Source organism: Phyllobates terribilis, unplaced genomic scaffold (assembly GCF_046119375.1).
Source record: "Phyllobates terribilis strain yellow unplaced genomic scaffold, ASM4611937v1 Scaffold_7__3_contigs__length_470593459, whole genome shotgun sequence".
In the NCBI taxonomy this organism is placed as follows: domain Eukaryota; kingdom Metazoa; phylum Chordata; class Amphibia; order Anura; family Dendrobatidae; genus Phyllobates; species Phyllobates terribilis.
In genome coordinates this window covers 274275723-274302808 of record NW_027362767.1, presented here as the reverse complement: position 1 = coordinate 274302808, position 27086 = coordinate 274275723, and the positions used below count along the sequence as shown (strand labels likewise).

The window sequence follows — 27086 nt, the reverse complement described above, 5'->3', positions numbered from 1 at the left end:
AATCACACTCCAACCTCTCCACCATGGACAAGACCAAAGAGCTGTCTAAGGACTCCAGGGACAAAAGCACAAGGCTGGGATTGGCTACAGGTCAATAGGCAAGCAGCTTGATGAGAAGGCAACAACTGTTGACCCAATTATTAGAAAATAGAAGAAACACAAGGTGACTGTCAATCTTCCTTGGTCTTGTGCTCCATACAGGATATCGCCTCGTAGGTTAAGGATGATTCTGAGAAAGGTCAAGAATCAGCCCAGAACTACATGGGTGGACCTGGTCAATGACCTGAAAAGAGTTGGGACCACAGTCTCAAACATTACCATTAGTAACATACTACGCCGTCATGGATTAAAATCCTGCAGGACACGCTGCCCCCCTGCTCACGCCAGCACATGTCCAGGCCCTTTTGAAGTTCGCCAATGACCATCTGGATGATCCAGAGGAGGCATGGGAGAAGGTCATGTGGTCAGATGAGACCAAAATAGAACTTTTTGATATTAACTCCACTCGTCGTGTTTGGAGGAAGAAGGACCAACCCCAAGAATGTCATCCGTACCATGAAGATTGGTGGGGGAAACATCATACTTTGGGGGTGCTTTTCTGTAAAGGGGACAGGTCGACTGCACCGTATTGAAGGTAGGATGGATGGGGTCATTTATCGTGAGATTTTGGCCAACAACCTCCTTTCCTCAGTAACAGCATTCAAGATAGGTCGTGGCTGGATCTTTCAGCATGACAATGACCCGAAACACACAGCCAGGGCAACTAAGGAGTTACTCTGTAAAAAGCATTTCAAGGTCCTGGAGTGGCCTAGCCAGTCTCCGGACCTGAACCCAATAGAAAATCTTTGGAGGGAGCTGAAACTCAATTTTTATCAGTGACATCCCCGAAACCTGAAAGATCTGGAGAAAATCTGTATGGAGGATGGGGCCAAAATCCCTGCTGCAGTGTGTGCGAATGTGGCACCCTGCTATTACAGGTACCACAGGACCCAAAAGGGTGCATGGACGGACTTCTCCACAAGAGGCCCTCACTACACACAGACACCTCCACCCTTCCACCTTATACCACCAGAGGGAGCCTGTTAGGGATATAGATACTGGAGGGTGGAGTTAGGTAGGCAGAGTGTGCTGGCACTAGAGATCAGTGAAGAAGCAGCATGTGAGCTGCAGTGCTGAGGGCCACCCAGGGCCAAAGCACGTGCTGAAGCCTGAGGGCCTAGAGTGTGGCCGAGGCAAGGAGAGGAGAGAGGAGTTAAGGGGGCAGAGGAGCATCTTAAACTCACCCCAGAACACGAGCCGGACACCGGGTCCGCGCCTACAGGGTCCTCTACACCCAGTAGGGATAACCGGCATACCAGGAGGATTACAGATCCCTGGTCAACCTGAAGCTAGAATCATTTACAGAACTAGGAACCACGATGGCCCCAGCGTCCAGGGATAGTGGTTGCCAGAGAAAAGTTCTACTACCAAGCAGACAGGTGAGAGAGTGAAACCGCACAGAAGCTAGGCCTAGTTCCAGGCTAGCCAGGAGCTTTAGAGAGAGGAAGAAAGGGATCAGGAGGCCTACTACCCGCTCACTTGGGAGAGTCCAGAAGTGCACCCTTCCTACAAAGTACCCTGGACCATACCTGCCGTTTACACCAGTAAAGGTACTGAAGCAAATCCCCTGTGTGCGTGTCCGTCATTCCCCCTGACCCGACCGGGCCACCTCTCACCTGCATCCCTTCCATCAACCCGGCCCCGGGGGCCCGCTCCGCCTGTGGGGAGCAGAAACATCTCAGCTGCCATCCCATCACCCCCGGAGGTCTGCAGCAGCGCCGGTACTCATTACCAGGAACCACAGGTGGCGTCACGAGACAAAACTGTTATTCATCCCATCAAGTAACAAATCCCTTTTAAAGAGTGACCCCAGAGTACGGGCCCGGGAGCCGACTGCCGTGACATCCCAAGAAGGTAAAGGCCCGGGTACCGAGTATCCCCCGTATCCCCCTGAGCGAGTCACAAACTTGGTCAAGAACTAAAGGAAACATCTGACCCCTGTAATTGCAAACAAAGGTTTCTGTACCAAATGTTAATGGCCCAGGGTGTATTAGTACGCCCCAGGCCATCACCCCCGGTTCAGTGAGGGCTCCGGCGCTGAGCCCGCACTGAACCGGGCACATGTCAGCTGATTATTACAGCTGACATGTGTCCGCAACAGCCGCGGGTGGAATCGCGATCCACCCGCGGCTGTTAACATGTTAAATGCCGCTATCAATCTCTGACAGCGGCATATAACAGCGCCGCGCAGGAAGCGTGTCACTTACCCCGCCCATCGGTGACCCCGTCACGTGATCGAGGGTCACCGATGGGTGGGCATGACAACCCTGGGTCTTCCGCAGACCCCAGTGGTTGTCATATACTGCTCCCTATGAGCGCCACCTAGTGGTCGGCACTCATAGCACAGGAGCATTTCTGCTACACAGAGGTGATCTGTTCATCACCTCTATGTAGCAGAGGCGATCAGACAGTTGTTGCTTCTAGTCTCCTATGGAGACTATAGAAGCAAGCAAAAAGTGTAAAAAAATGTTTTTAAAAATATTTAAAAAAATATAAAAGTTTAAATCACCCCCCTTTTGCCCCATTCAAAATAAAATAATAAAAAATAAACCCCACATACACATATTTGGTACCGCCGTGTTCAGAATTGCCCGATCTGTCAATATAAAAAAATAATTAATCCGATAACGAGAAAAAAATTCCAAACGCCAGAATTACGTTTTTTTGGTCGCCACAACATTTCAATAAAATGCAATAACGGGCGATCAAAACATCGTATCTACCCCAAAATGGTATAGATAAAAACGTAAGCCCGGCGCACAAAAAATAAGGCCTCACCTGGCCCCAGATCCCGAAAAATGGAGACGCTACGGGTCTCAGCAAATGGCACCATTTTTTCTTTCTTTTTTTTTTAGCAAATTTTGGAATTTTTTTTCTCCTAAATAAAAAACCTATACATGTTTGGTGTCTACGAACTCGTAATGACCTGGAGAATAATAATGATAGGTCAGTTTTAGCATCTAGTGAATGTGGAAAGAAAAAAAAAAACAAACAACTATGGAATTGCATTTTTTTTGCAATTTCACCACACTTGGAATTTTTTTCCCGTTTTCCAGTACACGATATGGTAAAACTTGTAATGGCGTTTAAAAGTACAACTCGTCCCGCAAAAAAATAAGCCCTCACATGGCCATATTGACCAAAAAATAAAAACGCTATGGGTCTGGGAACAAGGGGAGCAAAAAACGAAAATGCAAAAACGGAAAATCCCAAGGTCGCGAAGGGGATAAGTTCTGTTTTTCTATTGTATCAAATATTTTTTTTCATGCAATAAAATGCAAATTAATTATGTAAAAATCATACAATGTGATTTTCTGGATTTTTTTATTTAGATTCTGTCTCTCACAGGTGAAGTGTTCCTACAATAAAAATGACAGACCTATTCATTCTTTGTAGGTGGGAAAACTTGAAAAATCGGCTATGTATCAAAGACTTATTTTCCACACTGTATGTGGTAAAATTAATGATGTCATTCAAAAGTACAACTGTCCTGCAAAAATCAAGCCCTTATACGGCTGTGTAGATGAAAAATTAAAAAAAAGTTATGGCTCTTGGAAGAAGGGGAGGAAAAAATAAAAATTAAAAAACTGAAAATTGCCCTGGGATGAAGGGGTTAAAATCCTTGTGATAGTAGGACGAGCTCCCCCTGCAGACTTCATTTTTCGTATGTCCATGATGGGTTTACTAACAAACTAAAAAATAATCATATCTATAAAATGTACTCAGGGTTAGGGGACTTCCTTAATTCCTAAATGTGTAGACAGTTATCAGGCAGAACTTACAAGACATTAAGTTCAACACTTCCATTAGTGACCACCCTAGTGACCCCATAACAACACAAGACAGGAAGTGTTCTCATAGGGATTTTGGAACACCAGGATAATGCTTAATAATTCAAATTTATCTTTTTTTGTGTAAAATAGACTTTAATACGAAGTATATAGGAGCTCTTTGTTAAAAATTACAGTTAAGTAGATGTTCCGATGAAAACGTTCTTCTTACTGACGCTCCAGTTTGTAAAACGTATTTTATTACATATTTTTAGGTCATTCTTAATATAAGGAGCCCTGTGTTCAGAATCCTCATCTCTTGGTCGGAGTATAAGTGGTTACAAAGAGCGTCTCTTTCTGGAGGACCCGTCCTGTATGACATGGACAGCCAGATGGTTTGAGTGTCTGTCTGTGTGTGTGGTTCAGGCTAGAATGTATGGACTCTTGGTAGTATGTATATGTGAAGACATACAGTGGCTTGCGAAAGTATTGACCCCTCGTGGCATTTTTCATGTTTTGCTACCTCACAACCTGGAGTTTCACTGTTTTTTTCTTGAGGGTTTGCATCAGTTCATGTAAATGTATTGTGAAGCAAACAACATATAGAACAAAATAACTGAAAATTTCAGTCTGCATAACTATTCACCCCCCCCTAAAGTCAGCACTTTGTAGAGCCTCCTTTTGTGGAAACTGCAGCTGCAAGTCACTCTGCATAAGTCTCTATGAGCTTTCCACATCTTGTCACTGGGATTTTTGCCCATTCCTCAAGGCGAAACTGCTCTAGCTCCTTCAAGTTACATAGTTTCCTCTGGTGAACAGCAATCTTAAAGTCTGACTTCAAATTCTTAATTGGATTAAGTTCTGTGCTTTGACTAGGCCACTCCAAAACATTTACACCTTTCCTCTTAAATCACTCGAGTGTTGCTTTAGCAATATGCTGTGGGTCATTGTCTTGTTGGAAGGTGAACCTCAGTCCCCGTCTCAAATCACTCGCAGACTGAAACAGGTTTTGCTCAAGAATATCCCTGTATTTTGCACCATCCATCTTCCCCTCGACTCTGAACATTTTCACTACCTGTGTTGCCACAGGTTGGGGATATTGTTTTTGGGGTGATGAGCTGTGTTGGTTTGGCGCCAGACATAGCGTTTACCTTGGTGGCGAAAAAGTTCAATTTTGGTCTCATCTGACAGCACCTTCCTCCATACATTTGGGGAGTCTCCGACATATCTTTTGGCAAACTCAAAACGAGCCTCACTATTTTTGTGTGTAAATAAAGTCTTTTTTTCTGGCCATAAAGGCCTCCTCTATGGAGTGTACGGCTTATTGTGGTTGTATGTACAGATACTCCAGTCTCTGCTTGAGAACTCTGCAGCTCCGTCAGGGTTAACTTTAGGCTGAAAGTTTTGGTTGGTGGCTCTCTCTTGGCAGGTTTGTTGTGGTGCCATGTTCTTTCCATTTGATGATAATGGATTTGATGGAGCTCCGTGGAATCGTCAGAGATTAAGACATTTTTTATAACCCAGTCCTGACTTTTACTTCTCAACAACTTTGTCCTTGACTTGTTTGGAGATCTCCTTGGTCTTCATGGTGTTTGGTAAGTGGTGCCTCTTGGTTAATGGTGTTGCAGCCTCTGTGGCCTTCAGAAAAGGTAAAAGTATATATACTGATAGACATATGACACTTAGATTGCAAACAGATGGGCTTCTTTTCACTGAGCATGTGACTAATGAAAGTAATTGCTTGCACCATAATTTTTTGGGGGCTTCATAGCAAAAGGGGTGAATAAATATGCACATGCCAATTTTTAGTTATTTTATCCCATAAATGTAATTTATGCCTAGATTTTTGTCACTTCACCAACTTAGATTATTTAGTGACAAATGCATCACACACAAATCGGATTACAAAAATATTTAAACACAGGTTGTAATGTAACAAAATAGGTAATAAGCTAAGGGGAGTGAATACTTTTGCAAGTCACTTTATACGTGTATGTATGTGACGCGCCCCTGGGCCTGTGTCGCGCTGCGTTGCGCACGCGGGAGCTTACCCGGAGCCGGATCTCTTGAGGGTTGTAGTCTCGTGGCGGTGATCCGGTCCGTGCCCAGGGAGTCAAACTGAGCGACGCTGTTTTAGCGGTAGATGTTGGACGACTACGCCACCCGTTGAGTGCAGCCAGGGAGCTGCTGCTGCAGGGCAGACCGCTGAGGCCGGTGGTAGGATTGTGCAGCGTGATAGTATAACCCCCAACGGGAGGGGTATGGCCTCAGGGCAGCCGACGTGGATGATGGGGGTAGCAGGAACCACTCGGAGACGGTACTGTGTAGTTCAGGGTCTTTACTGGTGACAAAGATAGACCCTCCCGGAGTACTGGCTAGCGATTGGGGCCTGGTCAGTCCTTGAGCAGATGGGATCTCCCCTGGCCAGGCGGAGTTGTAGGCCTCCCAAACTAACGATACTCTTCTGGCTACCTTGCTAGAGGCGGGTATAAGTAGCCCACGTCCCTGAGTGTACCGTGTGGTGCTCACCCGTATGGCCGGTGACTCGGGGCCTTCGGGTTTCTGGGCCAGAGGACCTGCAATCTCCTGCCGGTCGGTTTCTGCTGCTGGATAGGAGTTAGTCCCCACAGCCTCGGACTCCGGGTCCGGTGATAACTTCTCAGTCAGGGCGAGCTCTGCAGCTGCCAGCCCCTGACTCCTTGTAACACTGCTCCCACAGAGCTCCTGTTGTTTCTTCCTATATTTGCTTCTTTACTCTGCTTCTTCTCTACTCACTCACCCTGCCTCAGCCCTAGGTTTATATAGGGGAAGTCCTTCCCCTCCCAGGACTGGGCAGGAGGTGTGGCATGCATAGGATCCCTGACCAAGAGACCTCCCACCTGCTCTCAGACATAACATTGCTGTTACTGTGGAAAACCAGACCCCTGGGGTGCCACATTCCCCCCTAGTGAAATTTAGTACTCCGGGACTAAACATATTTTAGAAAAACATAACAAGATATAACAATAACAATAAAGAAACACATAAAGGTGGTCACGGCATGTCCGTAACCGGGTGCAGTCTTTGAAGAAAGCAAGGTGTCCATTTCACCAAAACAGGGAGACGTAACCAGGTAGGGGTCTGTCCTGCCCCGAGTCCTTAACAGTCTTTAGTCCGTCCTGGGTTACGCTCCAACTATGTACAAAGGATTCCCGGTAAATCCACCAAGGACTCCTAAAAATAACTAGAAACACATAATTATACACAAGCAACAATAAACAGGTAACCACAAATAAAACAATTTATACACTTCAAATCCTCCAACGTGCGGGTAACTGGCCCCTAGTGGCCCTAGTGGACCTACGGAGCTGACTGTCTGGCCCTGAACTACAGGGTGTAGGAGCTGTTAAGGGTAAACTGGGCAGCGGTCTACGGGCCCTTTGGCTCACTAGGGATATGGCAGGCTCACTGCAAGCAGAGGGTTGATCCTCCTGGTCTGCTGGTGTGGGGTCTTCTGCCTCCTGGACAGGCTGTTCTTCCAGCTCTACCTGTTGCTCCGTAGGTGCTTGGGATGCTGGTTGGAGGAAGGTGAGTACGGGTACCACAACTGCACCATTGACTTGAGTCCAAGACTGAGGGAAGTCTCCGAGCACAGTACTAACCATATCTTCCCTTTCCTCTACGGGTCGATGGTCTTCTTGTTCCTCTTCAGGGTTCCGTAGCTGTTCAGGACACTTCTTCAGGTGATCCCGGGATACAATGGCTGTGGTCTCCCCTCCGTCTTTACTGATGGTACAGACCTTCGGGTTGTCGTGGCTTGAGGGCAGTACGGTGTACGGGTCCTTCTCCCACTGGTCGTCCAACTTGTGGAGCCGTCTTTTTCTCTTCAAGACCTGCTCTCCGGGTACCAGGGGAACAGCGGGAGCATACTGGTTGTAAGTTTTCTCTTGTCTTTCCCTAGCCTGACAGAGACTTCGCTCCACGCTCTCCTGTACTCTCCGGTACTGCTGCTGCCTCTCTGTGTCCCAGTCTGCTTCTGGTGAAGTGTCCTCGGGTGTCAGGACTCCCATTTCCAGGTCAACAGGTAACTTACCAGGTCTCGCCCTCATTAGGTAAGCCGGGGTACAGTTGGTGGAACCTACCGGGATGTGGTTGTATAGGTCCACCAGATCGGGCAGCTTCTCAGGCCACAGACTGCGTTCTTCCAGGGGCAACGTTTTCAGAAGATCCATTACCACCTGGTTCATTTTCTCACAAAGTCCATTAGTTTGCGGATGATAGGGTGTCGTCCTTATCTTCCGGCAGCCATACAGAGTGCAGAATTCTTGGAAGACCTCTGCTTCAAAGGCAGGTCCCTGGTCTGTCAACACTTGGTCCGGGTACCCGTGTGGACGGCAGAAATGCTGCTGGAAGGCTCTAGCTGCTGTTCGAGCTGTTAAGTCCTTGACGGGGACGACAACCAAGAACCGGGAGTAGTGATCCACGATGGTTAGTGCGTAGACGTAGCCACTTCTGCTTGGGGTCAGTTTTACATGATCCAAGGCTACCAGTTCCAACGGCTGCCGGGTGACGATGGACTGCAGGGGAGTCTTCTGGCTGGCACGGTCCTTCCTTCTTAGGTTGCACGGGCCACAGTCTCTGCACCACCTCTCGATGGTTCCCCTCATGCCTACCCAGTGGAACCGCTCGCGCAGCAGGAACTCCAGCTTCTTCCATCCGAAGTGTCCAGCCCCGTCGTGGTATGCCTCCATCACCATGGCTGCGTCTCTTCGTGGCACCACTACTTGCCAGATTAGTTCATGCGTCCGGGAGTTAACCATTCTGCGGCACAACTTCCCCTTGTAAAGGAACAGTCGACTCTTCTCAGCCCACAGTTGCTTGGCTTCCTCCGGAGCGTCTGGGTCAAGGCGAGCCTCTGGCCGAGTCAGCATCTCCTTCACCAGTCGGACGGCAGGGTCACTGTCTTGCGTTTCCTCCCAGTTGTAGTGAGGCAAGGGGTTAAACGTAGCGGCTTGCTTACTCCTTACCCGGTGGGAATACTGGATAGTCCCATGCCGGTGGAACGCGGGGAGTTCGACTTCTTCCAGTCCCTCTGGATCTTCTCCTACGTCCGGTAGGTTTGGCATCCTGGACAGGGCGTCCGCGTTGATATTGGAGCGTCCTGCCCGGTATTTGATGGTGAACTCGTAGTTGGACAGGCGGGCCATCCATCTCTGCTCTAGGGCACCGAGTCTTGCCGTGTCCAGGTGTGTCAACGGGTTGTTATCCGTGTACACGACGAACCGGGAAGAAGCGAGGTAGTGCTTAAAGCGTTCGGTGACTGCCCACACCACTGCCAGGAACTCTAGCTTAAATGAGCTGTAGTTCTCAGGGTTTCTCTCGGTGGGTCGCAGTTTTCGGCTGGCGTAAGCGATTACTCGTTCTTTCCCCTGCTGGATCTGGGACAGTACGGCTCCTAGTCCGATGTTACTTGCGTCGGTGTAGAGGATAAAGGGCTGGCTGTAATCCGGGTACGCCAGGATTTCATCCCCTGTGAGGGCCATCTTCAGCTGGCGGAAGGACTCCTCTTCCAACTTCTCCCATCTGAAGGGCGGCTTCTGGTTCTTGGCCTTCCGGGACTGGCCTATCAGGAGGTCCTGCATAGGAGCTGCCTTTTTGGTGAAACCGGGGATGAACCTGCGGTAGTAGCCTACCAACCCGAGGAACTGCCGCACTTCCTTTACACTGGAGGGACTTGGCCATTCCTTAATTGCGGTGATCTTATCAGGGTCGGGAGCCACTCCGTCAGCGCTCACCACGTGTCCCAGGTACTGCACCTTTGGTTTCAGGAGGTGACACTTGGAGGGTTTCACCTTTAGGCCATAGCTTGCCAGAGCTTCGAACACTTCCGCCAGGTGTTTCAGGTGGTCCTCATAAGTCTTAGAATATACGATGACATCGTCCAGGTACAACAGGACCGTCTCGAAGTTTCTATGGCCCAGACAGCACTCCATTAATCGTTGGAAGGTTCCTGGTGCGTTGCAGAGTCCGAACGGCATGCAGGTAAACTCGCTAAGTCCCATCGGGGTGGTGAATGCGGTCTTCTCCCGGTCCGCCTCTGCCAGTACCCACTAGTGAGATCCAAGGTAGAGAAGAAGTTAGCAGATCTTAAAGCAGCCAAAGACTCCTCTATCCTTGGTAAGGGGTACGCATCCTTGTGTGTGATACGGTTGATTTTCCGGTAATCTACACACATCCTCATGGTGTTGTCTTTCTTTTTGACTAAGACTAGTGGAGCTGCCCAGGGGCTACAGCTATCCCTGATCACCCCAGCCTCCTTCATGTCTCTAAGCATCCCCTTGGCGTGTTGGTAGTGTGCAGGGGGTACGGGTCGATACCTCTCTTTTATGGGAGGATGGTCTCCCGTGGGGATGTGGTGTTCTACCCCCTTGACTCGCCCGAAGTCTAACGGGTGTTTACTAAACACTCTCTCGTACTCTTGAACCACCCGATAGACTCCCTGTTTCTGATGTGAGGGAGTGGGGTCAGTACCCAAATGTAGTTGCTGACACCAGTCCTCCATTGTTTTCTTAGAGCCGTTACCTTCCTCCGGGTGAGATGGAGGCAAGGGTTCCACAGATTGTATAGCATTTTGGTTAATGGTATATAATTTGGCTAGCGTGGCATACCGGGGCAGGTACACTTCCCTCTTCCCGATATTGATTATGCGAACGGGCACCCTCCCATGGCGTACATTAACCACCCCCCGTGCTGTCAAGATGGTGGGCCTACTGTCTGAGTAAACTGGTTCTACCATTGCCTGGTAATCTCTACCTCTCAGACCAATAGCTGCCCGGCACCAAATCATCATTTCACTTTTTGGGGGCATGGCAATAGGGAAAGGGTCACACATTCTCACGCTACCAATCTCACCGCCGGAGAGTTCCACCTGTTGCCGTCGCATCAGTGCCCGGATCTCTTTTTGGAGCACTCGCTGCTCGCCGGAGCTGGCGTTCTTGGCAACCTGCTGTAAAAGGAAAATCACCTCTGCAAGACAATTTTCAATTACATTAGTTCCTAGAGTTATCTTTGGGTGACTCTCGTGTTTGTCAATGTCTACAATGATCAGTCCCTGTGCTGCCAGTTCAACTCTACCAATTTTAATGGTCACCTCTTTAAATCCGATCTGTGGCACGGGCTGACCATTGCTGGCGATGATACTCAAGTCGTCGTCAGGGTAGCGGGTAATATCCGAGTCATTCCAGTACTGCTTGAAGAGCACGTACGGGATGGTGGTGACCTGTGACCCGGTGTCCAGTAGGGCACTCATAGGAATGCCATCCAGTACCACAGGCAAGACTGGACGTCCTCCCACATATTTGTCGCGCCAGTTCGATGGGCCTGATGATCTTTTTCCTAGGGGTTGGCCCTCTACCCTAGGTTGTGCCAGTTTAAAGGACAGTACCTTGCCATATGTCCGGGTTGATTACAGCGGCGGCAGATGGGTCGTCCGTCCTCGTTGTATCGGTCGCTGGGTCTTCCTCTGGCCGGTGGGGTCCTCCTTGGTCGACGCCACGGGATGTCCTCCGGTCCGGATGCCAGCTGGATCTTCCCTGGAGTGGAAACCTGTAAAGACTGCACAGTTCGGGTTAGCGCAGCAACGCTTTTAGCTAGCTCTTGGACCTGATGGTGCAGGTCTGGAGCCGAGTCATTGTTCAAAGCCTGCGCATCAGCTCCCACAGGCCCTGCCGACAAGGGCGCCGCCTCCTGGTGGTAGGTGGTAGTGGGGCGTCTGTGGGTCACAACGCCACCTGGTGCCGGTTCTCGGAGCACCCGGATGGCTCTGTCCTTGAACTGTGCAAATCCCAGATGAGGGTCCTGCAAGGCCATTGCCCGCAACTGGGTTCGGTGGGCATTGCAATATAAACCCTCTATAAATTGTTCAGTTAACAGCCTGTCCTCGTCTCCCACGCCGTCAGGGTCGGTCTGCTTAATGGCTCTCAGGGCCTCTTGTAGGTTCAGGGCATAGTCCCTTATACTCTCATGTGCCCGCTGTTTGCACCCGTAGAATCTAAGCTTGATCTCGGCTGAGGTGCGGGTATCAAAGGTGTCCCTCAGCCGGGTTAGTATACCTGCGACAGTCCTCCCCCCAGGTGGCCAGGACTTTACCTCCCTTTTGGCTGCCCCGGTTAATTGGGCCACCAGGATGCTTACTTTTTGCTCTTCTGTGAGGGGGTACACCTGGAAGAGGCTATCCAGTTTTTCTCTAAAGTCCTGCAGGGTATGTGACTCCCCTGAGTACTGGGGTAGCCAGGCTGCCCCCGGGATATAGGGCATGGTGAAAGGCATGACCGCAACAGCGGTGGCGCTGGCGGGGGTTGGAGCGGTGAAGCTCTCCTCCGTATCCGACATCCTTCTCCCCCCTAGTGGACCGTGGCCTACCTTGCGATGATCCTCTTCCGTAGGGCGCGGCTCCGCAGTGGATCGTCAGGGTTGAGGACCTTCCGTCGCGCTCCTGTGACGTCGGCGTCTGCTGGGCTCCTTCCAGGACCTTACGCAACGTCCGGACGTGAGGCGGGGCTTCAGTTCTCGCGCGTTTTCGGAGTCCACGCCCCTCTTCTTCCCGCGCGGCGTCCTCAAGATGGCGTCCAATGGCGGGAAAACTCCACGGATGGCGGGAAGAAGGCCGAAGATGGCGCCGGATGGCGGGAAAACTCCACCGATGGCGGGAAGAAAGCGGAAGATGGCGCCGGATGGCGGGAATCTTCACCACGGGTAAGTTTTCACAGTCTTTTTCAGGCACGCAGTACCCGGTGGTTGCGGGCACGAAATCCTGCCGACTACGCCAAAAGTTGACGCGCCCCTGGGCCTGTGTCGCGCTGCGTTGCGCACGCGGGAGCTTACCCGGAGCCGGATCTCTTGAGGGTTGTAGTCTCGTGGCGGTGATCCGGTCCGTGCCCAGGGAGTCAAACTGAGCGACGCTGTTTTAGCGGTAGATGTTGGACGACTACGCCACCCGTTGAGTGCAGCCAGGGAGCTGCTGCTGCAGGGCAGACCGCTGAGGCCGGTGGTAGGATTGTGCAGCGTGATAGTATAACCCCCAACGGGAGGGGTATGGCCTCAGGGCAGCCGACGTGGATGATGGGGGTAGCAGGAACCACTCGGAGACGGTACTGTGTAGTTCAGGATCTTTACTGGTGACAAAGATAGACCCTCCCGGAGTACTGGCTAGCGATTGGGGCCTGGTCAGTCCTTGAGCAGATGGGATCTCCCCTGGCCAGGAGGAGTTGTAGGCCTCCCAAACTAACGATACTCTTCTGGCTACCTTGCTAGAGGCGGGTATAAGTAGCCCACGTCCCTGAGTGTACCGTGTGGTGCTCACCCGTATGGCCGGTGACTCGGGGCCTTCGGGTTTCTGGGCCAGAGGACCTGCAATCTCCTGCCGGTCGGTTTCTGCTGCTGGATAGGAGTTAGTCCCCACAGCCTCGGACTCCGGGTCCGGTGATAACTTCTCAGTCAGGGCGAGCTCTGCAGCTGCCAGCCCCTGACTCCTTGTAACACTGCTCCCACAGAGCTCCTGTTGTTTCTTCCTATATTTGCTTCTTTACTCTGCTTCTTCTCTACTCACTCACCCTGCCTCAGCCCTAGGTTTATATAGGGGAAGTCCTTCCCCTCCCAGGACTGGGCAGGAGGTGTGGCATGCATAGGATCCCTGACCAAGAGACCTCCCACCTGCTCTCAGACATAACATTGCTGTTACTGTGGAAAACCAGACCCCTGGGGTGCCACATATGTGCTCTGTGTATACATGTCTGTGTGTGCTCAGTGTATACATGTGTGTGTACTATGTGTGTTGTTGTAGATCGGCTCACTCGGCACATAGAGGTATACAGTGTTCCTGTGTCTCTTTAAATCTTCTGTGGTTTATTAAGAGTACTGCATAAACCAGGGCAACGTTCGCAAAAACAAACACTGCCTTCCTGGCCTAACAGGAAAAACAAGATATAACGTATGGCACAGTCCTTGTTGCTACAGGTAACCGCCCGCTTCAGGAACAAACAATCCCAGGTTTGTCTTTCCTTCATATGATCCAAAACAGCTCAGAGCTTTCACCTCCATGCCCACCCCACACCAAATGCTCTAAAAGGCGGGAAATTTATCCTCTGACCTCCTTCCTCTCTACAGGTGTTTAATCACCCTAGCACTAAACATGGCTGATTAACCCCTCTCATTACTTTGTGTGCTGGAACATTTTTCTATGTTTATATTACTGGAGCTAACAATCTCAGTGCTACATATCTCCCCTCCAGTACTTTGCCAGTGACTTTGTCACAGTGTGTATGTGCTCTTTGTATGTGTGTGTACTAAGTGCTAAATGCTGCTTAATCATCAGGTGATTGGATTTTTTATAGTGGAACAAAAAATCATTGTTCTCAGCAGCACATCGCCAGGTGTAAGATGCAGATAAGCTACTGATAACCTGATACTGTATGGGGACAGATTGAGTGGGGCACTGATAGTTATTAACCCTTCACTGCCCAGAGGTGGGGGCTGGAATGGTAATGTTATGGTTTATACTCTCTTTGGGAGAGAGTAATGTGACTGGTGCGGCCCGTACTCCCTGCTGTGTTGTAATGTATGGAGAGATGATGGCAGTTATAGTACAGAAAATCCTCACTGTGTCTGTCCCATGTGGAAGTGCTGAGAGTTTCTGCCCCAGTGTAATGTATGGGGAGATGGGAGTGATAGTATATTCCATCAGGTATATCCAACTCCAAGTTTGTTACTGTTGAAATCAAATTGAAACCAGAAAAGCGACGCCCGTCCGCCATGTGTGACCCAGGCCATCGGCTCCCACCATGTGGTTCTTGTGTGCTGTTCGCTCTGCACATGTGGTTTTCGTTATACAACGTCATATAATAATGGGGCGATGAGCACAGGCGGGATTAACCCTTCACTGGACTCGCATTCTGCCGCCATATGTTGTGGGACGGATTTGCTTTCCATTCTCATTCCCCCCCTGGTGGCCCATGTTGGGGTCCCTCAGAACGTCTCACGGGTTGGGGCGCAGAAGCCCCCAGTATGGTGACTATTTGTAGAGGAGGACCCCACCTCTCCTGGTTATGTGCACACATCTGTCATTTCCTTTCCACAGCCGACGCTTCGCCTCCAGCTCCTGTTCTTCACATCGGATAGTACTGCTCGGTTGTCACGTGGTGAAGGGCTAAGGCTCGGTACAGGCTGTATACACTCAACAGCAGCCATAGTCTGGAAGTTTGTATGACGCGCCCGCAGGGCAGTGGGATACTCGGTGTCCGGGCCTATGGATGCTGGGGGGATATGTCACAGTGGCTGGCCCGGTCCGTGGCCCAGGGCGGTCAACAAAAAGGGGACAGTTTATATGGGATTTGTATTTTGATTGTGACACCACCTGTGGTTTCTGGTAATTTGTACCAGTGCTGCTGCAGACCTCTGAGGCAGTTGATAGGCAGCTAGGATGGAACAGCTCCCCACAGGTGGAGCGGGCCTCAGGGCAGTGTAGAGTTTGATGGTGGGTGGTGATGCTGGGGCTTGTAGTGCAGTCGGGATGGCGCAGCTGAAATAACTGACGGAGGCAGTGGAGTGCAGTCATCCGAGTTTTACTCACAGTTCTTGTTCAAGGTTCTCAGGTACACTGTATGGGTGTCCGCCCCCTGCGTCTACCAGACCAGGGGTTCAGCACTTTCTGAGATATATCAGGAGTGCTTGACGGAACCCCGCGTTCTTTATGTTCCTTACTAGACCGACTTCTCACGCTGGGTTTTCTCCCTCCTGCCCTGCGCTTCCCCACACACTGTCCTGATCGGGTGCTCTGAAGTCCCTCTGGGCAACCTGGAGTTCCCGGACTTGCTTGACCCTCACGGTGACTAGGATGAGACTGAGGCGACTGCACCATGGAAGTGCAGAAGCCTCTGGTTTTTCCAGCCGAGACCTGGAGTAACACGGCTGGTCCAGGGGCCGGTCCCCTTCTTGCGGCCTGATCCCTCTGACACCTGGCAGATTCGGGGCGTATGGGTGCCGTCCTGCACTCACCCCCTGGGATCCCTTCTGTAGAACGGAGCCTTCCTCCTCTGCTCCCCTCCTGGGCCTCTATCACTAGGCCCCACTTGTGGAGCAGAGCTCCTAACGAGAATCTGCTCCCTTCCTTACTGCTCACTCACTAACCGACTGACCTGCCACCCTAAGATGGCTTCCCTTTATATACCTCCTACAATGGTGCTCCCCTAAACTGCATCCTCCACCCACACCCACTACTGGTTCCCCCTTCTTTGGTTCCCCTCACTCCAGCCAGGGACAGGGCTCAGCAGGAGACACAGTGCATCTTGCCCTTCCTGCCGGCCTGGAGTAGTGTAGTGTTGAATGTGGGTGTTGGGGTCTCCTTACCTGAGAGAAGGAGACACCACACCTCTGGGTGAGGTGCAGTACCTCTGTGGCAACTGAACCCTCAGGGGCGCCACATGTACATGGTACACGTTGTATTCCTGGTGGCCATCTGTACCAAGCGTGCAGTCCGCAAACACAAATTGGCCAGACGAAAGCCAAAATAACGCACCTTCATATAGTAGTTACCTCCTCCTTTTCCCTGCACAATGACCTCTGCACATCTCACAGAGCATGCCCAAAACACTCCCATAGAAGTCTATGATGGCGTCAGCTCACCTCTTCCAGCCCTGCACAATGACCTTGGCACAGGTCACAGGGCATACCCGCATCAATCCCATAGAAGTCTATAGGTGATGGTCTCAGCTTGCCTCCTCCTCTCTTTGCATAATGTCCTCAGCATAGGTCACAGAGCATGCCCGCAACACTTGCATAGAAGTCTATAGGTGATGACAGTGATGTCATACACTTCCGTCGCATGCCGAAGTCAGCTGGCGGCTTCACAAGATCATGCGCGTGGTGGGGGAGCGATGGGTAGGTGAGTATTTAAATTTATTTAAAAAAAAAAAATCAATGGCCATATTAATACATTGATGACTATGGACTGTGCATTATACTTTATGTATGACTATGGGTTGTTCATTATACTACATGGATGACTATGAGCTGTGCAGGATATTATATGGAGGACTATGGGGGTGCATTATACTTTATGGATGATTATGGACTGCACATTATACTACATGGATGACTATGGGCTGTGCAGAATATTATATGGAGGACTATGGGGGTACATTATACTTTATGGATGACTATGGGCTGGGCATTATACTTCTTCTATGGTGCCCCATGACTTCTATGTACGCCCCTGGTGAGTATAAACTTTATTTTCTTCTATACATTAAAGAACAGCGACAAAACTGGGGGACATTTACCAGGATGGGGCCCACGATAAGGGACACATAGCAGAATGGGTGATATACACTGCTCAAAAAAATAAAGGAAACACTCAAATAACACATCCTAGATCTGAATGAATGAAATATTCTCATTGAATACTTTGTTCTGTACAAAGTTGAATGTGCTGACAACAAAATCACACAAAAATCATCAATGGAAATCAAATTTATTAGCAATGGAGGCCTGGATTTGGAGTCACCCCCAAAATTAAAGTGGAAAAACACACTACAGGCTGATCCAACTTTGATGTAATGTCCTTAAAACAAGTCAAAATGAGGCTCAGTATTGTGTGTGGCCTCCACGTGCCTGTATGACCTCCCTAAAATGTCTGGGCATGCTCCTGATGAGGTTGCGGATGGTGTCCTGTGGGATCTCCTCCCAGGCCTGGACTAAAGCATCCGCCAACTCCTGGACAGTCTGTGGTGCAACGTGACGCTGGTGGATGGAGCGAGACATGATATCCCAGATGTGCTCAGTCGGATTCAGGTCTGGGGAACGAGCAGGCCAGTCCATAGCTTCAATGTCACATGAGGTCTGGCATTGTCCTGCATTAGGAGGAACCCAGGGCCAACCGCACCAGCATATGGTCTCACAAGGGGTCTGAGGACTAACTAATGGCAGTCAGGCTACCTCTGGCGAGCACATGGAGGGCTGTGCGGCCCTCCAAAGAAATGCCACCCCACACCATTACTGACCCACTACCAAACCGGTCATGCTGAAGGATGTTGCAGGCAGCAGATCGCTCTCCACGGCGTCTCCAGACTCTGTCACGTCTGTCACATGTGCTCAGTGTGAACCTGCTTTCATCTGTGAAGAGCACAGGGCGCCAGTGGCGACTTTGCCAATCCTGGTGTTCTGTGACAAATGCTAAGCGTCCTGCATGGTGTTGGGCTGTGAGCACAACCCCCATCTGTGGATGTCGGGCCCTCATACCACCCTCATGGAGTCGGTTTCTAACCGTTTGTGCAGACACATGCACATTTGTGGCCTGCTGGAGGTCATTTTGCAGGGCTCTAGCAGTGCTCCTCCCGTTCCTCCTTGCACTAAGGCGGAGGTAATGGTCCTGCTGCTGGGTTGTTGCCCTCCTATGGCCCCCTCCACGTCTCCTGGTGTACTGGCGTGTCTCCTGGTAGCGCCTCCAGCCTCTGGACACTACGCTGACAGACACAGCAAACCTTCTTGCCACTGCTCGCATTGATGTGCCACCCTGGATGAGCTGCACTACCTGAGCAACTTCTGTGGGTTGTAGAGTCCGTCTCATGCTACCACGAGTGTGAAAGCACAACCAACATTCAAAAGTGACCAAAACATCAGCCAGAAAGCATTGGTACTGAGATGTGGTCTGTGGTCCCCACCTGCAGAACCACTCCTTTATTGAGGGTGTCTTGATAATTGCCAATAATTTCCATCTATTGTCTATTCCATTTGCACAACAGCATGTGAAATTGATTGTCAATCAGTGTTGCTTCCTAAGTGGACAGTTTGATTTCACAGAAGTTTGATGTACTTGGAATTATATTCTGTTGTTTAAGTGTTCCCTTTATTTTTTTGAGCAGTATATATATCAGGGTAGGGCCAGGATGAGGGACATATATATACCAAGATGGACGATAGATAGATATATACAGGGTGGTCCAAAAGTAGGTGGACAGAAAGTGTAATAAGGTTATGAAGGGGGAGATTTATCAAACATGTTGTAAAGTGAAACTGGCTCAGTTGCCTTTAGCAACCAATCAGATTCCACTTTTCATTCCTCACAGACTCTTTGGAAAATGAAAGGTGGAATCTGATTGGTTGCTAAGGGCAACTGAGCCAGTTTCACAGATCTAGTTTTCACAGATAGATCTCCCCCAAATCTGTTTTCTTTTCAGATAATTCAGAAAACACATAATGGCAAATAATTTAAATACAGATCAAAGAAAATGGATTTTAACAGAGTATTGGAAATCTCAAAATGCTGAAACCGTTAGAGCAAATTGGGTTGAAACATTTGGTACTCAAGCCCCAAAGAGACAAACCATTTACCGCATTCATGACAAATTCAATGCCGCTCAATCCTTAATGCTCCAAAAACTGGTCGACCCAAAACAGTCTGTACAGAAGATAAGAAACAACTTGTTGCTGAAACATTTGTTCAGAGTCCAAAAAAGTCCAGAAGAGCCTCTCTGGAATTGGGAATTTCATGAGCTTTTATCATGCGAATCCTGAAATCTATTGGGTGGAAGTTTATCCTCCACGTCTAATTCATGGTTTATTGGAGGATGATCCAGACAGGCGGCTGCAGTTTAGCGTTTGATAAATCTCCCCCTTCATAACCTTATTACACTTTCTGTCCACCTAGTTTTGGACCACCCTGTATATAATATAATTCATTCAGGAAGAGGTGGCCCCAGTCCCCATTTTGCACTGGGGCCCATCAGACTCTAGTTACGCCACTGGGTATTATATGAGTGCACTTTGGCTGCCGCGGTATAGGGGAGGGGGCTCTGGATCCTCCTACTTTACCATTTTCTTCTCTTAAAGCTCCTGAATGTCAAGCTCAGATGCCCCAATATCAGGCCCGGGAGACCGACCGCCAACAGTGAGTACATCCTGTATGTATCACACGTGATGGGATTAGATACACAGCTCAGCAGAGAGTATCACAGTGGATGGGAGTAGATACACAGCTCAGCAGACAGTGTCACACAGGATGGGATTAGATACACAGCTCAGCAGACAGTATCACACAGGATAGGATTATATACACAGCTCAGCAGACAGTATCACACAGGATAGGATTAGATACACGGCTCAGCAGACAGTATCACACAGGATAGGATTATATACACAGCTCAGCAGACAGTATCACACAGGATAGGATTAGATACAGCACTTTGCTGTCTTTGTTCTGGATTATCTTGGTACATGTAAGTGAGGGGTTAATAGCAGCTCCTGCCTCCAGCTCTTTCCCTTCAGTCCCCATCCTTCCCCTCAGTGATCTCTGTGCCGGAGAGAGTCAGCATTGCTGCTATTACGCTCCCAGAATCTAACTTAACAGGACTTGTGTGATAATTGGTTCTCAGCCTAGTGTATAAATAAGTGACCCCTCCCGGAGATCTCACGGATTACCGCTGCGGAGATGATCCTGCTGCCGATCGCGCTGCTGTTCCTACTCTGCGGGGAAGGACGAGGACACAGACTGATGTAAGTAATGCACCAGGGATGAGCACCTAATCTACAGGATTGCGCAGCTGCACAGAGTATTTCAGGAGAGGGATTGGTGGTATCATGGGTAGTCAAGAAATGGATGTCACATAGTGGAAGGTATCAGGGTCTGACAGCAACACAGAGTATTTCAGGTATGGAATGCACTTTCCTGATATTGGGGTCCAGTCTTGATGTTGCAGACCCCCATGTCATACAGTAATTTCTTCCTTCTTCCCCAGCCCCCATGTGACGGCCCCAGAAACATGGCGACTTGGCGTCCCGGAGAAGGTTTTGGTTCGGACGTCCCAGCAGTTGGAGAGTTTCCCGGTGACGGTTTCCTTAGTGAGTTACCCGGATAAGAAGACAACGTTCTCCTCTGCGCTGTTGGCACTGACTCCTGACAACCGCTTCCGGGGGGCAGTTAAGCTGTCGGTGAGTGGGGGAGGGGATGTGTGGGGTATCTGGAGCTTGCGCTTCATCTCACGGGTTCCTGTGTCATAGATGACGGCGGAGGATTCCCCCGGAGAGTTTGTGTATCTGCTGGTGGAATCCGAGATGTTCAGAGAAGATAGGAGAATCCCGGTGACCAGCGCCGCCCGCACCACCATGGATGAGCCCGGTAATGACCGCACTTCTATGGTTGTTTCAGATTCAACCTAAATGCAGCAAAGATAAAGCATAAGGCACTTCCATATACATAACCATAACCTACAGACAGACGGAAGTCAGGAAGCCATCATAATATATAAAAAAATCTTTAATCTTTATTAACTACCATAAGAATAAAATTACTTAAAAAGGGGAAATTCTAGCAGACAAAGCAATCCAAATGCCGGTTATATCAAAGTACTCCACTGGAGGGAGCTGTAGCTATATCCTACAGTAAAACGGGGAATTATAATTTCCTCAGTCAGGTAAATATATACATATATTAAATAGTCAATGGTGACCTGATAGAATAAGAAGTGCTAGTGTGCTTAGTAGATAACAAGGAAAATATATACCGTGAGTGTATTAGTAGATGGATAAATATATTACACAAACACTTATGGCCTTACTGAATATATAAAGTGCAGCTGTGCTTAATAAATAACAGAAGCAGTTTATGCTTACGTTCACCTGGAATCCACTAGTGGATTAATAGGTTAATTCAAACACGTCTTAAGTCTCCTCAGATCAATCATGAAGTTTGTAACTCTCCACTACAGCCAATTGCACCACTCCCTGTATTCAGAAAGAAGTTTTTAAATGGTATAATGGCTAAATAGCGTAACAATGTGACTCGCCCAGGGGGATATGGGGGACTCGGTACCCGGGCCTTTACCTTCTTGGGATGTCACCGCGGTCGGCTCTCGAGCCCGTACCCTGGGGTCACTCTTAAAAAGGGGGGGTTGTTGCTTGAAGGGATAAATAATAGTTTTGTCTCGTGACGCCACCTGTGGTTCCTGGTAATGGGTACCAGCGCAGCTACAGACCTCTGGAGCAGATGTTAGGGCAGCTGGGTTGGTGCGGCTCTCCACAGGCAGAGCTCAGCTCCAGGGCTGTGTAGGTGCAGATGGTGATGCTGGGTGTTGTAGTGCAGTAGCGGTAACGTAGCGGCAATAACCGACAGAGACAGTGGGGTGCAGTCGTCCGAGTTTACTCACAGTTATTCCTCAGGTTACCTGTACAGGTGACAGCCTCCCACGTCGCGCTGCGTGTACCAGGTAGGGGTTCAGCACTCCCTCAAGTATCTCAAGAGCGCTTAACTGGACCCCTCTCTGTATGTTATTTCTTAGCCGACTTCCCGCGCTGGGTCTCTCCCTCCTGCCCTGCGCCCCGCCACACAAAGTCCCGATCAGGTACCTTGAGATCCCTCTGGACAACTTGGAGTTCCCGGACCTTACTTGGTCCCCTTTTCGGCGGCTTAGGTGCGGATGTGGCAACTGCACCTTGAAAGTGCAGAAGCCTCCGGTTTTCCAGCTGAGACTTAAAGTAACTCAGCTGGTACAGGGACCGGTTCCCTTCTTGCGGCCTGATCCCTCCACCGCCTGACAGATTCGGGCGTACGGGTGCCGTCCTGCACTCACCGTACCCCCTGGGATCCCTTCAGTTCCTTGAGCCTTCCTCCATTGCTCCCACTCCTCTCTCAGTCTTGGACATGACAGGCCAAGCCTGCCTCTCGAGCGGAGCTCCTGAAGAGCCTCCACTCCCTATGTCCTCTCACTCTCACTCCCTCCGTTCCACTCCTCCTAAAATGGCTTCCCTATATATATGTATCTTATTTAAGTGCTCCCCTGGTCTGCGTCCTCCACCCACACCCACTACATGGTTCCCCCTCACTTTGGATCCCCCCACTCCAGTCAGAGATGGGGGCAAGCAGAAGAAGTGCATAATGCCCTTCCAGCCAGCCTGAAGTAGTGTAGTGTTGAGTGCAGGTGTTGGGGTCCCGGGCAGCACTCCCTCCTTACCTGAGAGAAGGAGATACCACACCTCTGGGAGAGGTGCAGTACCTCTGTGGTGACTGAACCCTCAGGGGCGCCACAAATGTACAAGGACATCTCTGAATAAAGGCGATCATATATCAATAGGCAATGCTGGGTATGGTGCAAGATCAAGTGGATGGAGCAACAGATTAATGGAATAGTAAGAGCATATAGCAAGTATCGCAAGTTAATCACCAAAATCAGAAAGATTAAGACTAGGAGTAATAGGTGCGACCTGAGCGATGGAAGGTTGATCCCCAGGCTTCCTGATGGCTTCTTGACTTCCATCTGTCTGTAGATTATGGTTGTATCAGGCCTGGAGAGAAGTGTGCTGCTGTATTCACCTCACAGAGGATTGTCCGCACTGATATACTCTTAGGCTATGTGCCCACGATGCAGAAATGCTCAGGATTTTTCCTGAGCGTTTCTGCATCTCCCTGGCAGAAAAAACGCATGCGGATTGTACATGCGGATTGTACATGCGGATTGTACATGCGGATTGTACATGCGGATTGTACATGCAGATTGTACATGCGGATTGTACATACGGATTGTACATGCGTTTTCCTGCCAGGGACATGCGGAAGTGAAGCGTTCTTCACATGCATTTCTGCATGCGGGTTATCAAGCGCTTTTAGCATCACTTGGAAAGTGCTTGTCAACTTGGTCACACTATATAAATCCATGCAAACAGTATGGATTTATATAGTGTGACCGAAAGAATGGTAAAAAATAAAAAAATAAATCTATACTTAACAGTATAGCCTAACAGACCCTCCGATGTGAGATGTATGATGTTCATGTACAAAACAGCGATCCACACACTTCGCTCCTGAAATACTCTGTGCTGCTGAGGACCTTGCTCCTTCCTTTGTGTATCCTCCCCCCACCCCATTCTCTGCACTCCCCTTCTGAAATACTCTGTGCTTCTCTGGACTGTACTTTCCTCTATGTAGAGCTCATTTTCTGACTTACTGTAAGATCACCGCTCTCTTCTCCTGAAGCCCCTCGGCCTGTGTGCGCAGGATGGGCTGCGGATAACGTGCACTAAATATACAGTAGGAACAGATCCTCGTATCGGCCATTAATTGCCGGCCATGTAACCAGGGTAGTAATTGGGCACAGTCTTTCTTGTGTGTAGTCCGTTGGCACTCGGTCCTGGTCTATAAATACGTTTAAGCCTCCATACACTGTAGGTAGCTATCCGCCAGCATTGATCCCTCCCAACTCCTCCAAATTATTTCTACAGAACAAAAGGATTGACAGCCCAAAATCAGACATACCGGGTCCTCGACTTCATGGCTCCGGAGCCCCAATACACAGGAATCTGTCAGCCAATCTCTTCATTATTGGTGCATAAAGCCAACATTAGACTAATGTGTATGGGGACCTTAACACACTGTGCTGCTGGGGACCCTGCTCCTTTCTCTATGTCTCCCATTGTCGGCACTCCCCTCCTGAAATGCTCTGTGCTGCTCAGGACTCGGCTCCTTCCTCTATTCCCTCCCCCAAATAGCATCACTCAATTCCTGAAATACTTTGTGCTGCAGGGGACCATGCTCCTTCCTCCGCATATCCCCCCCATTCTGTACACCTCTTTCCTGAAATACAATACTCTATGTTACCGAGGGAATCCATTGTAGAGTGAAAATTGTGTGCTGAGACACTTCTTTCTTATTCCAGATATTTCCGCTCTTCGGAGAAGACGTCATCCATCTCTGCTGACCGTGCAGCAGCAGCAAGGCATGAGTACGTTACATCTCCTAATTTTGGGGTCTGGAGTGACGGGCAGGGACTCCTGATAGGTGTCATGCTCTGTTGTTCCCTTCTACAGGAATGCCCAGGATGAGAAAATATGGCGGCTTTCTTCTCAGTACAGCGCCCCCTGTGACTGGGTGTGTGTGGTACTGCAGCTCATCCGCATTCACTTTCATGTGGCAGAGCTGTGATAGCAGACACAACCTCTGGATCAGGGTGAAGCTGTTGGTGAGATAAGGCGGCTGGAGAGGATCCTGTGTCTCTATCCTCTGATGCAAAACGTCACAAGCTGCTCATAGTGGTCAGTGTGACTCCTGTGGATGGAGATCAGTGTCCCCGCTGCAGCAGAGGCTCTGCACGGATATACGGCATCATGTGTGTATAGACATGGAGGGGTTGGTATACCTGACCTCAGCTGTAGGGTCTCCCCTGGTCACGGGCTCAGCTGCTTGGTCTCCCCTGGTCGCGGGCTCAGCTGCTTGGTCTCCCCTGGTCGCGGGCTCAGCTGTAGGGTCTTCCCTGGTCGCGGCCTCAGCTGTAGAGTCTCCCCAGGTTGCGGCCTCAGCTGTAGGGTCTCCCCTGGTCGCGGCCTCAGCTGTAGGGTCTCCCCAGGTTGCTGCCTCAGCTGTAGGGTCTCCCCAGTTTGCGGCCTCAGCTGTAGTATCTCTCCAGGTTGCGGCCTCAGCTGCAGGGTCTCCCCAGGTCATGGGCCTCTTTTATGTCCCCGCAGACATAGTAGGTAACAAAACCGGGTGCCTCCTCTCATTGTGTCCTGAGGTTGTTTGCTTCTCCTGTCCATGTCCGACTTGTTTAGGGCTGCCAGTCTGGAGCAGTCAAGTGCAATGCTGCACAGTGGGCTGAAAGGTCATAGACAAAGTATGTGAACCCCCTATAGACTGTGTCCTCTATATAGGGCACATGTCGTTTATAACAGCTTTTTTTTATCAGTCAACAGATACCCGAACCACCAACTCCAGGACTGTTGTCGTGACGGCTCCAAGCAGTACTCGCAGATCGAGAATTGTAAGAGTCAACACAGTGAAGAGTTAAAACGGAGAAAACCGCGCTGTTACCGGGCGTTCATAGAGTGCTGCAACTACACCGAGCATCACATGCTCAAGTCTGTACCATTGTATAGTTTGGAAGAAACCCAGCAAATCTTCTTGGAGCCATTTGTCATCAGACACTCAGAGGAGCCGATCACCATCACTTTGACGCAGAGCAGCGCTGGGAGCGCGGTCACCAAGACTTTTACTGTGCAAGTCGACCCCACCCAGGACATCTATGTACAGCTGAGCAGCACAATGTTCCACACTAAAGTGGATGTGTCCTTCAGGCCTCTGCCCCCTGCAGATGGTGGTCAGTGACTGGGCACCGCCTTGTGTGTCTATATAATGTGCATACCTCCCAACATTTGAAGAATAGGAAGAGGGACAAATGATGCAGTGCGCCATGGCATATTTTAACCACGCCAAAGTCACACCCATACCCACACACAGTGGGTGAAATTTTCATGAAATCACATCCAGCTTGCTTGGACAGTTAAATACAGCAGAATTTCTGTGCAAATAAACCTTAGCATTTAAAGCATAAATATTCAAGCAAAGTGGATGTGATTTCATGAGAACTCCTGCCCTCGGTGCATCCAAAGATGCTGTTGTACTGTGTGGTCTTGGTGCTTTTTTTCTCTATAGGCTTTTAGGTGGAGCTTGAAATTAAATTACACTTTCATTTTTAAATGTAAAATGCAAGCTTTTCTGTACTATTAAAAAAAAGCGGCTTTACATCTGCAGCAAAAACGCATAAAATAAGGGGGAAAACACTTAAAAGAAAAACCGTAATAATCAGAGAAGAGAATATTGGGTGGTACAGACTCCTGCAGAAAATGTGCAGAAGAAAAGACTTTACATGTGATCACGGCCTCACTGTTACATTTTTATTACTTTTTTTTTTTTAAAGGATTTAATGGAGAGAGAAAAATCAATCACAATATGTATTTTTTTTTACACCATTTACCAATCACCATAAATAATCTGATCACTGTGTTGTGCGGGTTATTACAATTAGAGGGACACAAATATGTCTGATATTTTCTGATTTTTGATGTTTATTTTTTTAAGAGCTATGAATGTGTAAGTGAGGAAACAATAAAGCACATTGTGTACAATCGTCCCATCTGTATTCCGCTAATCTGGAATATCCAAGGATGCAGGACCGGACTATGCGGAGGACAAACTGGGCACGTGCAGTCCATGTTGAACTGGCTCAGCAGAGCACCAGAGGATCCTCCGATGGGCCCTCCTCTTTGCTATATAATGTGTGTTACGTGTCAGTGTGAGTGAGGGGTGATATAGGTTATGGGTGTAGCGTCGGCGTCCCTGCATGCTTCCCATTTTCCTCTCCCCTGGCAGGGACGCCAACGTAGTCACTTCCCCAGGCCTCGGCCCGCTCTTCCTCCCTGTACTGC

The 27086-nt window shown here is 49.5% G+C and overlaps 1 protein-coding gene across 4 annotated transcripts in view; it reads left to right on the top strand.

The window, feature by feature from the left end:
• LOC141154620 (uncharacterized) overlaps window positions 1–26790 on the top strand; it is a 32071-nt gene extending 5281 nt beyond the window's left edge. Inside the window, exons 1-6 of one of the 4 annotated variants that reach the window (XM_073640820.1) lie at window positions 19689–19788; window positions 20273–20393; window positions 20636–20828; window positions 20898–21015; window positions 24545–24610; window positions 25568–26790. In XM_073640820.1, coding sequence (XP_073496921.1) covers window positions 20329–20393; window positions 20636–20828; window positions 20898–21015; window positions 24545–24610; window positions 25568–25986 — 861 coding nt within the window. In that variant the 5' untranslated portion in view covers window positions 19689–19788; window positions 20273–20328 and the 3' untranslated portion in view covers window positions 25987–26790. Of the gene's footprint in view, window positions 1–19688; window positions 19789–20155; window positions 20394–20635; window positions 20829–20897; window positions 21016–24544; window positions 24611–25567 lie in introns of those variants that run through there. The other 3 variants (XM_073640822.1, XM_073640819.1, XM_073640821.1) reach the window with 3 other exon arrangements.
• The last annotated feature ends 296 nt before the right edge of the window (window positions 26791–27086 follow it).